The sequence below is a fragment of the Ahaetulla prasina genome, chromosome 1, assembly GCF_028640845.1.
Source record: "Ahaetulla prasina isolate Xishuangbanna chromosome 1, ASM2864084v1, whole genome shotgun sequence".
Classification (NCBI taxonomy): domain Eukaryota; kingdom Metazoa; phylum Chordata; class Lepidosauria; order Squamata; family Colubridae; genus Ahaetulla; species Ahaetulla prasina.
Genome location: NC_080539.1, coordinates 360,155,564 through 360,168,954, shown reverse-complemented (window position 1 = coordinate 360,168,954; position 13,391 = coordinate 360,155,564). Strand labels below are relative to the sequence as shown.

Here is a 13,391-nt window from a genome sequence, read left to right as displayed (position 1 = left end):
AGAACCCTGTTTCCCCCCTCCCCCCACAGTGTGTCATCAATCAAGTTTGGAGCAATTTCAGGGGTTGTAGAAGTCACTCCCCTCCGGCTGCTGTAGGTAACCCTGGGATACAGCCTTGGGAGAGATAAGCATGGAATGTGCATCTGTCTTTGGCTGCCATGCCGGTTTCCCATCCCCCCCGGCCTATGGCAACTCAAGAGCAGTCCAGGGATGCTTTGAGTAGACATTCTAGGCAAGAACTGGCGCTTCTTATTTAAAACCAGCTATTTAAAGCAATGCTAACCAACCCCCTCCCACACTACATCATTGCAGGGAAACAGAGACTTCATATAACTGTGATGGTGAGCCTATGGCAGGCATGACAGTCGCATGCAGCACCCCTCTGTGGGAGCATCGCCCCAGCTCAGCTCCACCGTGCATGCACGCGTGCCTCCCGCTGGCCACCTAGTCTTTGGGTCTCTGCCGCACATGCATGGGGGGCGCACGTGGGAGGGCGCGCATGCACGGGGAGCGAGGTGCATGTTTGGGAGTGTGCACATGTGCAGGGGCAGGGCGCATGCAGGGGTGCCACATGTGCATTGCATTTTGAAGGTTCAGGCATGTGGATTTGTGTGCACATGCTTACGCTTTGGACACCTGATTTGGAAAAGGTTAGCCATCACTGTCATATAGAACAGGGGTCTCCAATCTTGGCAACTTTAAGACTTGTGGGCTTCAACTCCCAGAGTTCCTCAGGCAGCTTTGCTTTGATAAATAAAGCTTTGCTGGCTGGGGAACTCTGGGAGCTGAAGTCCACAAGTCTTAAAGTTGCCAAGATTGGAGACCCCTGATATAGAGATTAACACGGTAATGCAAGAAACAGAAACAGAAACAGAAACTTCATATAGAGATTAACACGGTAATGCAAGAAACAGAAACAGAAACTTCATATAGCGATTAACACAGTAATGCAAGAAACAGAAACAGAAATTTCATATACAGACAATTCCATTCCTCTCCCCTTTCTCCCATGCCAACATCCCTGTAGAAATATCTGGGACCTGACAAATACTGTCTTTTCTGGGAAACTGGGAATGGGCTATTATTCTCCAGCCTGTGTCTGCTTAGACTGCACAATTCCAGGATGCATCTTGTAACAAATGTTATTTACTTATTTAGCATATTGATAAACATAGCCACCTATTTTCACTAAGGCCTTTGGGGAGGAAGAGTGAGATTAATCATACTTGCCATCTTTTTAACCTTTAAATTTTATTGATTTATGTTATCCTGAAAGTTACATAGATATGCAGGCATTTCTAGATAATAGCAGGTAGCCAATTTTGATTAATCTTGGAAAACTAAGCGCGGATGGACCTGGTTAGTACTTCTGGTAGATCTCCACCAGAAATCTCACAACTGTAGATTAGATTGGGAATCAAAAAAAAAGTAGATACAGGCAGTTCTCAACTTATTGAGGCTAAAATTTCTGTTGCTAAGTGCGACAGTTGTTAAGTGAATTTTTTCCCATTTCATGACCTTTTATGGCAGTTGTTCATTGAATCACTGCAGTTATTAAGCCAGTAAGAGCTGTGGTGGTGCAGTGGTTAGAATGTAATATTGCTGGCTAATTCTGCTGACTGCCTAGTTTGAGTGTCACCTGCTCAAGGTTGACTCAGCCTTCCTATGCTTCCAAGGTGGGTAAAATGAGGACCCAGATTGTTGGGGGCAATAGGCTGATTCTGTAAACCACGTAGAGAGGTCTGGAAAAGGTCGCACAGAAATATGTGTGCGTGCATACTCAAGGCCGCACTCCAAAAAGCCAAACTTCAGGGTTTTAGCATGCATGTACGCCCAGCGATCAGTTGGCCAGTGCATATGTGCAGGGCGGTTTTTGGTACTGCTGCATGCGCGAAGGGATCGCTCTCTGGAAAAGCCAAACTTCCAGGCTCTAGCACTCATGCGTGCCCGACAATCAGCTGGCCAGCGTTCATGCGCACACCGGTTTTCGGTACTGCCGTGCACACAAAGAATAGCTGATTGTCACACGCGCATGCACGCCAGAAACCCAAAAGACAAACAGGCAAGGCCGTGCGTGCAGGGCGATATGGCTTCATGTGCCATTACGGCACTATAGTATTGAAGGGAAATAGTAATAAGCATATAATAAATAATAATAGAATATAATATGCTGGTATACTAGAATTAGTAGAAACTTGTTATTCTGTAACCATTAGTTTTCTGAAACATTATGCCTTTGTATTTGTATCTCCTGTAACTAACTTCCTGTAACAAACATATGCTGTTATTAGGCTCTGTAAGGTATCTTGTATGTTCCTGCCACTCGATCTGAACTCATATCAACCTAGTTTCTCCTTTTTCTTGTGCCATCCAAAACCATGGTAGGTGTCTCAGTTGGAACTGCATACATCATCGGGGTTGGGGGGGGGAAGATAACTTACACTTCAGCCCTAATTTACACCTTTCATCTGGTTCCCTGAAGCACCAGGAGGCTGAATGGCCAATTGGGAGAACAAAGGAATACTCAAAGAAGAGATAACTAATTGGGAGGCTTCTATTCCTTTTCAAGGCAACAAGGAATACACAAGCATAAATTAGGAGGCCAGAATTGGGGATTTAACTGGTGCTTTAACAGTATTCCCACCTTTGGTGGGAAGGGAACAGCATTCCGTGCGCCTTTGGCATTGAGTCATGCCGGCCACATGATCACGGAGACGTCTTCAGACAGTGCTGGCTCTTCAGCTTTGAAACGGAGATGATCACCGCCCCCTGGAGTCGAGAACGACTAGCACGTATGTGCGAGGGGAACCTTTACCTTTTACCTTTTACCAGAATAAAAGGGGTCAGACCTTCTCTGAAGGTGTGGCCTTTCCATATACATGTCTCTTTTGCATGTGTTTGGAACGGGTTTTACCCAGCTTTTTGTTTTTGGCCATAAATAAAATCTGCTTCTTTTTGCAAGCCTCATCCTGAGTCTCCCTCTTTGGCATTCTGGTGACTCAAGTACATTTTGGGACCTTACATTTAATAAGTCTGGGATCTATTGCTATTGCTAGTAACAGGGTTGTTAAGTGAATCCCCATTGATTTTACTTTTCAGAAGGCTGAGAAGAGTGATCAAATGACCCCCAGGATACTGCAACTGTCATCAATATAAACCAGTTGCCAAGTTTCTGAAATTTGAGCATGTGACCATGGGGATGTTACAATGGTCATAAGTGTGAAAAATGGTTTTATGTCACTTTTCCATTTAATATATTTCAGAGCAGGTATTTTTCAGATCACCCCAGTGGTGGGTTGCTACTGGTTCTTCCCAGTTCGGGAGAGCCGGTTGTGGAGATGTTCTCCTGAGTCCTTCGGGAGAAGGGCGGTATAGAAATTAAACTATAAATAAAATAAATAAAAAGATGTGACAGCGAACCGGTTCACTCCGACCGTCATCTGGGCCCTCCCACCCACCCCTTCGCTATACCTACCTTTATTCCTTTGTTGTTAGCCCAGCTGAAAGGTGCAGCAGAGCAGATTGCAATGCCTCAGCTGTTCGGCAATTCAATCACAATTGACCATGAAACATCCATTGCTAAGCAAGATAAATGTTAAGTGAGTTTTGCTCCATTTTACCTTTCTTGCCACAGCTGTTAAGTGAATCACTGCAGTTATATTAGTAACATGGTTAAGTCAATCTGGCTTCTATTTCAAGTTGTTGGCTTTAGGCCCCAATGCCTTACACACTTCCTTATTGAATATATGCCTAATATATTCTTTACTGAATTAATGCCTGAAGTCAATGTTGACACTTAGTAACCACATGCACACATGTTCTCTGACAATGGTCTTTCAGGTCTTCCAATATTGTCTTCATTGCCACAGTAACTGAGTCCATTCCTCTTCCTGTTGGTCAATCTCTTCTTTCATCCCACCTTTCCTAGTATTAGAGTCTTCTTCAGAGAGTTCAGTCTTCAATGTCAGGGTAGTCATTTAAGAGCTGTCAGCAAGGTTTTTTGGCTGTTATCCCTTTAAGAGCCTGTGTAATAAGAGGCCCTGTTTGGGCATCTCTCTCTCACCACATGTTTTTCCCTGCTGTAATTTGCTGATTGTTTGACTTCTGCCTATAACCGTGATGGCGAACCTATGGCACGTGTCAGAGGTGGCACGCAGAGCCCTCTCTGTGGGCATACGTGACATTGCCCCAGCTCAGCCAGCTGGTTGTTGGGTTTCTGAAGCAAGCATGCATGCATGCCAGCCACGGGTCATTGGGTTGCCAGCACTCTGGTGCACACACACCTTTTGATTTGGGCACTGTGTGCTTAAAAGGTTTGTCATCACAGGACTATAGTATGTGTATGTATAATTTATTTCATACCTGTTTGCTGTTATTGCTCCTGGGTTGTCTCACATAGTAAAGCTGTACTGACATTCAATATTTGTTGAACTGGGAATCCTTGGTGCTCTCTGAGGTGGATATTTTCTTGCAGATGTTTCATTACCCACGTAGGTAACATCTTCAGTGATAGAAAGGAATGGGGCTTGTTCTCTGTTCATATATAGTGACTGGGCCTGACAGTGTTGGTCAGAATCTTGTTTTCATGATAATTCCTCAATGCTACTGTTTACTGATTATTGTGTGAGCAAGGGGTATTGAGGAATTGTTTATTGCTTGATTGCTGGTCTAATATTAATCCTGATGGTAATTTTGTTGTAAATTACTTTGGATGTTTAGATAAGAGATAAGTCATGATTATAAGAGCTCCTCTGGGAGGAATAGCAGTGTAAAACATAAAACCATCAACTGGAGAGAATCTGCTATGCAAGGAAGACAGTTACATCTCAACTGTAATTGCCTCTCAAAATTGCCTTTTATTTATAAATGCATCACTTTGACTATTTTTACAAAAAAAAATCCACATGTAAATAGAGAAAATTAATCTAACAAAACTAAATGGAGGCTGTACCTCTTCCTCCCTTTTAGACAAGACTAGAGCAACTCTGGGGGATGCGGTGGCTCAAGGAGCTAGGACGCTGAGCTTGTCGATCGAAAGGTCGGCAGTTCAGTGGTTCGAATCCCTGGTGCTGCCATGTAATGGGGTGAGCTCCCGTTACTTGTCCCAGCTTCTGCCAACCTAGCAGTTCGAAAGTACGTAAAAAATGCAAGTAGAAAAAATAGGGACCACCTTTGGTGGGAAGGTAACAGCATTCCGTACGCCTTTGGCGTTTAGTCATGCTGGCCACATGACCATGGAGATGTCTTCGGACAGTGCTGGCTCTTCGGCTTTGAAACAGAGATGAGCACTGCCCCCTAGAGTCGGGAACGACTAGCACGTATGTGCGAGGGGAACCTTTACTTAGAGCAATTCCATTTCTCTCTTTGCCTAATCCACTCAGACCAGTGGTGGGATTCAAAATTTTTTACTACCAGTTCTGTGGCTTGCTAGGTGTAGCATGGTTGGTGGGCATGGCTTGGTGGGCATGGCAGGGGAAGGATACTATAAAATCTCCATTCCCACCCCACTCCAGGGGAAGGTTACTGCAAAATCCCCGTTTCCTCCCAATCAACTGGGACTTGGGAGGCAGAGAATAGATGGGGACGGGGGCCAGTCAGAATTTTTACTACCGGTTCTCCAAACTACTCAAAATTTCTGCTACCGGTTCTCCAGAACTGGTCAGAACCTGCTGAATACCACCTCTGACTCAGACCCAAATTGACTTTTCCTGCACCCTGTAATCCCATCAAAATGAAACAAAGCTTTCTCACCAGCTGACAAATATCCCCCAAGGGCAGCCTTAATAAGGGAATTGCAACCTATGTAGTAGCAAGATGAGAAATTCCTTAACAGGCTGTCCTCACTCAGCCTGATGATCTCAACATTATATCTCCTTAACAAGGGTCTTGCCCAGCTCCGCTGGTCTCCTGAAAAGGCCACTTTACCTAATAATCTAGGTACATAGACAAGGACCTGCCTACTACCCCAAACTGATCCTTAGTATTGCCAGCTTTGCAGCCTTCAACTTCTATTAAAAATCTTTTGCTTTCCCATTGTTCAAGGTTCCTCTTTCTTGCAAAACAGCTCTGCAAAACATCATTCCAAGAAACAGACTCCTCCATAGTATTGTGTTGTAAACTTCTGAATTTTCCATGACAACCAAGATCTAAACCTAGACAAAAAAAAAACATGATAAAAGGAGCACAAAGTTTTCCAGAAAAATAGCAACTTCAATATTTATATCTTACTCATTTTTTAAAATGAAAGGACATGTTTATTTTGAAGTTTGAAATAGGTTTATTCCTTCTTGGAGATATTTTAGCTTCACAATCAAAACAGGAATTATTATAATCACTCCTGTGTCCTAAAGAATGCCATGTAGAACTGCATACTCTATTGTAGCGTTTTCTAGCAAGAAAAAGAACTAATATATCAGGCTTCCAACTTTGTTTGGAAGGGTCTCACCAGAGGCAATTTTAATGACTCAGAGATTTTCTGCCTTTGAGCATTCTTCGAAGGATCACTTCTATCCCACTGGCAGTGCGGATACGTCTAATCCATCCATGTTTGTGCTTTCGCTTGATATTCGATGGCTGGTACTCATTGCCCCGGCTTTTTGGACGAATCTGCTGATAGTTCCAGGGCACAACCGGCCTAGGAATGCTTTGGAAAGCACTGGCACACTCTACTGACCGAAAGGAGTTAATAATCTGTTGCCACGGGGTGGAAAAAGCAGAGGAGATTCCACGCTGCCAAAAGAGAGAGCTCATACTTCGTGCACCAACCGGAGATATCTGGGAAAGAGAAACGGAGAAATAATAATAATAAAGAAATACTGTATAATAATAACAAAGTTGGAAGGGACCTTGGAGGCCTTCTAGTCCAACCCCCTGCCCAGGCAGGAAACCCTACACCATTTCAGACAAATGGTTATCCAACATTTTCTTAAAAATTTCCAGTGTTGGAGCATTCACAACTTCTGCAGGCAAGGACCCAGATTGTTGGGGGGGCAATAAGTTGACTTTGTAAAAGTTGAGGACCCAGATTGTTGGGGGGGCAATAAGTTGACTTTGTAAAAATATACAAATAGAATGAGACTATTGCCTTATACACTGTAAGCCGCCCTGAGTCTTGGGAGCATTAAACAAAAAAAAAAAGTCGTTCCACTTATTAATTGTTCTAACTGTCAGGAAATTTCTCCTTAGTTCTAAGTTGTTTCTCTCCTTGACTAGTTTCCACCCATTGCTTCTCGTCCTGCTTTCAGGTGCTTTGGAGAATAGCTTGACTCACTCTTCTTTGTGGCAGCCCCTGAAATATTTGAACCCTGCTATCATGTCTCCCCTAGTCCTTCTTTTCATTAAACTAGGCATATCAAGTTCCTGCAACCGTTCTTCGTATGTTTTAGCTGCCAGTCCCCTAATCATCTTTGTTGTTCTTCTCTGCACTCTTTCTAGAGTCTCAACATCTCAACATGTAAAGGTCAAATTTTTATTTTGCTTTTCCTCTTCCACTCTGAATGGTATAAATAATTCCTCTCTTGCTTGATAGTCCTAGAAGGTTGATTAGAGTATGCTTGCTTGTGTTATTTCACAAGGATTTTCTTATCCTAACCTTCCTTTGCTGATACCTAAACTAAGTAACTCTGGGAGTGAAGAGGGAAAGAGAAAGCTATAAAACTTGCCCCTGAAAGCAAACTCTTTGTGAGTCATGGATGAGTGAACCTGAAGTTGTAAGTAATTACTGGGGACAATTTAAATAGCAATAGCACTTAAGACTTATATACTGCTTCACAGTGCTTTCTAGGCCTCTCTAAGCGGTTTACATTGTCAGCCTACTGCCCCCAACAATCTGGTCCTCATTTTACTGATCTCGGAAGGATGGAAGGCTGAGTCAACCCTGAGCCTGGTGAGATTTGATCTGCCAAATTGCAGGCAACCAGCAGTAAGCAGAAGTATAGCCTGCAGTACTGCATTCTAACCACTGTACCACCGTGGTTCCTAAATCAACATGATGCTGTTTGTTTGGGTCCTGGCATCTCCTTTAATGTCCTCCTCCTTCTGTGTCCATCCTGCAAACTCTCAATTAATTGACAGCACAAGATTTTTTAAAAAAAACAACACAGAAGGAGAAGACCTTGAATTAAGTATGGATAATGGGTTTACTGGAATGTCTTTGGAAGAACTATGAGTTATAAAATAGTGATTGGCGATGGTGAGCCTTTGTCCACATGTTCACAGAAGTAGCCAACTTGACAGCATTTCACTAATATAAAATGATGGAGAAAGGATCATACTAATCCTTTCTTGACAATTGACTGCATACCTGTAGCAATAGCACTTAGACTTATATACCGCTCTATAGTGCTTTTACAGCCCTCTCTAAGCAGTTTCATAGAATCAGCCTATTGCCCCCAACAATCTGGGTCCTCATTTTACCAACCTTGGAAGGATGGAAAGGTTGAGTCAATTTGAGCCTGGTGGGATTTTAAACTGCCACATTGCAGGCAGCCAATAGTCAGCAGAAGTGGCCTGCAGTACCGCAGTCTAATCACTGTACCACCGAAGCTCTTAAAGCCACCTACAGAATTTGGGTTACTTTTCTGAGAATGTCAAGCCTACTTACCATACGAACAAACTGGTGGTTAGCCAAGTAAGGCCTGTTCAGTCGTGGCACCCTTCCCAAAGGAGGGGAAAGGCGTTCCTGTTGCCTGCATTTAGAAAGGGAGCAAATCAGGTAAGACTTTATTACCTTAAGTAGGCATTATTCTGTTCCTACCCTTAGCCATGACTGTAATGTACAGGTAGTCCTCGACTTACAACAGTTTATTTAGTGACCGTTCGAAGTTACAATGGTACTGAAAAGTGACTTATAACCATATTTCACACTTATGACTGTTGCAGCATCCCAATGGTCATGTGACTTACATTCGGATGTTTGACAACCGATTCACATTTATGACGGTTGCAGTGTCCCAGAGTCATGTGATCTCCTTTTTTGATCTTCAGACAAGGAAAGGCAATGGGGAAGCCAGATTCTCTTAACAACCGTGTTACTATTTTAAGAACTGCCATGATTCACTTAATCAAAGGGTCTGCAAACTTGGCTCTTTTAAGACTTGTGGATTTCAACTCCCAGAGATCCTCAGCCAGCAAAGCTGGGAGTTGAAGTCCACAAGTCTTAAAAGAGCCAAGTTTGCAGACCCCTGACTTAACCAGTGTGGGCAGAAAAGTTGTAAAATGAGGCAAAATTCACTTAGCAAATTTCTGACTTAGCAACATAAACTTTGGGTAAATGGAGAACTACCTGTATTTCTACTACTGCATTCGAGTTATGGTGGATTGAAAACAGCCATTCATTTTAAATATTTCAAATAAAATATTAACTGCATTAAGGCTACAGCGACAGAGGGCCAAGCATTAGCTCTAACCAGAGAAAAATTTGAGCTCCCCGACTTTATGGTAAAACACAGGCAATTGCATAAGTACTAGAAATACTTCGAAACCTCCTCCCAAAGGGGAGCAACAGAAACAGACCGTGAAATGTGTGTGTGTGTGTGTGTGTGTGTGTGTGTTGCTAACAATGGTTTGAGCTCTAAGCCCATAGCGCTTATAAGCAGTATCCTGAATGACAAGAAGTGAGCGTCCTATAATCTTCTCGGCTGTCCTCACCACTCTCTATATGGAGTAACAATGTATATGGTGATTCTCAGTCAGCCAGGTCATAGTTGTCCAAAGTTGCTTTTTCAAGAGGCAACTGGACTTTGTTTTTTTCTTGAAGATGTTTCACTTCTCATCCAAGAAGCTTTTTCAGTTCTGGCTCAAAACTTCTTGAATGGTGGTATTGATCTAGTAGATGATCCTCACTTTTTCAAGGACCTAGGTATACTTATTTCTGGCGACCTATGCTCCAAAGTTCATTGTAACAGTGTTGCTAAGAGTTGTAAATTTAATTTTGCAAAGCTTTTTTTCTGGAAACATTGTATTGCTAATTAGAGCTTATAAAACTTATGTTACACCAATGGAGTATTGTTCAACTGTTTGGAATCTGACACCACTACAATCCAGTGGGTTCAGAAGTACTTCATGAGAAAAGTTTTGCACTCTTCTGTACAGAACAGAATTCCCTATGCTACTAGGCTTGAAATTCTCAGTTTGGATAACTTAGAACTACGTTGCTTGCAGTCAGACCTAGGTATTGCATACAAAATTATACATAGTAATGTTTTACCTGTAAATAACTTTTTCTGTTTTAATCACTTTAAACTCAATGTAAATCATTCCAAACTTGACTGTAAAAAATATGATTTCTGTAATAGTTGTCGAAGTCTGGCATTCTCTACCTGATTCAGTTGTCTCAGCTACAAATTTTCACAGTTTCAGTTGCAAATTGAGTTCTGTGGATCTTACTTTACACTTATGTGGTCAGTAACGTGCCTATTTTCCCAGTTGCAACGTATGGCTGTGAAAGTTGGACCATAAGGAAGGCTGAGTGCCAAAGAATTGAGGCCTTTGAACTCTGGCGCTGGAGAAAAACTCCTGTGAGTCCCTCGGATTGCAAGGCAATCCAACCGGTCTGTCCTAGAGGAGATCAACCCTGACTGCTCTCTAGAAAGCCATATCCTGGTGATGAAACTCAAATACTTTGGCCACCTAATGAGAAGGAAGGACTCACTGGAGAAGAGCATAATGCTGGGAAAGAATGAGGGCAAAAGAAGAAGGGGACGACAGAGAATGAGGTGGCTGGATGGAGTCACTGAAGCAGTAGGTGTGAGCTTAAATGAACTCCAAAGGATGGTGGAGGACAAGAAGCAGAGGTGGGTTTCAGCAGATTCTGACCAGTTCTGGAGAACCAGTAGCAGAAATTTTGAGTAGTTCGGAGAACCGGTAAATACTAACTCTGAGTGGCCCCACCCCCATCTATTCTCTGCTTCCTGAGTCCCAGCTGATTGGGAGGAAATGGGGATTTTGCAGTATCCTTCCCCTGGATTGGGGAGGGAATGGAGATTTTACAGTATGCTTCCCCTGCCACACCCACCAAGCTATACCACGCCCACCAAGCCACACCCACAGAACCGGTAGTAAAAAAAATGAAACCCACCACTGACAGGAAGGCCTAGAGCAGGGGTCTGCAATCTTGGCTCTTTTAAGACTTTATTTATTTATTTTATTCAATTTTTATACCGCCCTTCTCCCGAAGGACTCAGGGCGGTGTACAGCCAAGTAAAATCACAGTTATCAATATTAAAAGAAATTAAAACAAACATATTATAAAGTGGCCAAATTTAAAACGAATTAAAATATTAAAATATAAATAACCCAATAAAATTTTAACCCAATAAAATTTTAGGCCAGTCCCGCTTGAATAAATAAGTGCATTTTCAGCTCACGGCGAAAGGTCCGAAGATCAGGCACTTGACGTAAACCAGGGGGAAGCTCATTCCAGAGCATGGGAGCTCCCACAGAGAAGGCCCTGCCCCTGGGGGCCGCCAGCCGACATTGTTTGGCGGACGACACCCTGAGAAGTCCCTCTCTGTGAAAGCGTACGGGTCGGTGGACTTTGCTGGCTGAGGAACTCTGGGAGTTGAAGTCCACAAGTCTTAAAAGAGCCAAGATTGCAGACCCCTGGCCTAGAGGAACGTTGCCCATGACACAACTTCGCAACTAACAACAACAAACGTGCCTATCGTCCCTATCATTGTATTTTTTTTCTTTTATTCTTGTTTGACAAATATAAACAAATAAAATAAATCAATGAGAAGCGAAACGTCTTCAAGGGGGAAAGAAAACACCCAAGAAAGAAAAATCCAAGTTGCCTTTGGAAAAGGCGGCAGCTTTGGGGGCTGAGCCACGATCTCTCCCTGGGACTTTTAAGGGAGCCACACGAGGCCCAGCAGAGAAAGAGAGCAAACTGATGATGGGCGGGCGCTCTGCCTCTTTAGTCCCCGCCCCTTCTGGGCTTCGGAGGGGCTGCCTCGGGGACCCCGAGTCTGCAGCGCCCCGTTCCCGCTCGCGTGAGCCGCCGAGTCGCTGCCATCCTCCTCCTCCGCTTTCATACCTCCCTTCCCCTCCCGCCCCAGCTCCGTCCCCAACATCACCCATACTTGCCCTTTCTCGAAACTGAAGCCCTTGCCGTTCGTGCTATGGAGTCCAACGGAAAGGTTAGGCGGAAGGGACGGTCATTCGCAGCGATAACTTCCGGGTCATGTGAGTTTCTCCCTTGCCGGCAAAACTCGTTTAGCTTGTAAAGGCGAGGAAAAGCGCTAGCCGCCTCACCGTCTATCCTTAGGGCGATTGCTGCCATCTAGTGATCGTTCCTATTTTAGCAGCCTAAATCCGGTGGGCCAAACAGTGACGTCTCAGTTGTCTGATGTCAAGAGGTTAATTTGAATGGCCACGCCTTCCTTGTAGGCGCGTTTAAACCAATGGCGTATCTTTGCTAATGGGGAAGCGCTCCCCAGAATTCTTTGCCTGGGAATGTGGTGGTTGTTTATCACCGCTCCCTGTGGAGCTGTATACGGTAGTTCGTAACGCATTGCAATAGGATAAAATAGATGTTGTATTTGTAAGAAGTTAAGGCTTTCCTAGCAATCGAAGAGTTATTATCTTTTCTTTTATGTACACTGAGAGCATAGGCACCAAGACAAATTCCTTGGGTGTCCAATCACACTTGGCCAATAAAAAATTCTATTCTATTCTATTCATACTCGATCAACACAAACTTCAAATTACATTCAAATTATATTTGGTTGGGTCAAGCACGTCTGTGCAGTAGTTGATCGTCAGTTTCAAATGTTGAATATTATCATTTGCATAAAAATAAATGCAATCATCATGCTCACCATGGCAAACTATTAATCATCAGCGCCGTTCTGTGAATATTTTGAAAATTTTATGTGCATTAAATATATACACCTCATTCAGGGGTGAAATCCAATTTTTTTCCCTACCGGTTCTGTGGGTGTGGCTTGGTGGGCAGTGAAGGGGAAGGATATTGCAAAATCTCCATTCACACCCCACTCCAAGGGAAGGATATTGCAAAATCTCCATTCCTACCCCACTTTGGGGCCAGCCAGAGGTGGTATTTGCCGGTTCTCCGAACTACTCAAAATTTCTGCTATCGGTTCTCCAGAACCTGTTAGAACCTGCTGGATTTCACCCCAGACCTCATTTCGTATTAATCATGCATATGTTTATGAACCATTCTGATTTAAAAGCCTTATAACTTGTTCGAGGGGGAAGCAAAAAGATGCTTCGTTGATCTCATCACCACTTTTTTTTTTCTTCTACAGCAGTAGCCCTTACCTCTTGCACAGTAATTTATTCCATTCATCTGATGGTGTGAACATCATCCACTAAAGGTAACACCACTGCCTACTTTTAAGGAAGTGGCATGAAATTATTTGGATTTTCTG

The 13,391-nt window shown here is 43.4% G+C and overlaps 1 protein-coding gene across 1 annotated transcript; it reads right to left on the bottom strand.

Annotated features, from left to right (window-relative positions):
• Positions 1–6,253: 6,253 nt before the first annotated feature.
• On the bottom strand, positions 6,254–12,159 carry MRPL34 (mitochondrial ribosomal protein L34). The gene is made up of 3 exons (XM_058163283.1): positions 12,085–12,159; positions 8,603–8,687; positions 6,254–6,774 (listed from the first exon to the last, which is right to left on the bottom strand). The coding sequence occupies exons 2-3, from the start codon at positions 8,603–8,605 to the stop codon at positions 6,457–6,459; spliced, it is 321 nt and encodes a 106-aa protein (XP_058019266.1). The 5' UTR covers positions 8,606–8,687; positions 12,085–12,159; the 3' UTR covers positions 6,254–6,456.
• Positions 12,160–13,391: the final 1,232 nt, after the last annotated feature.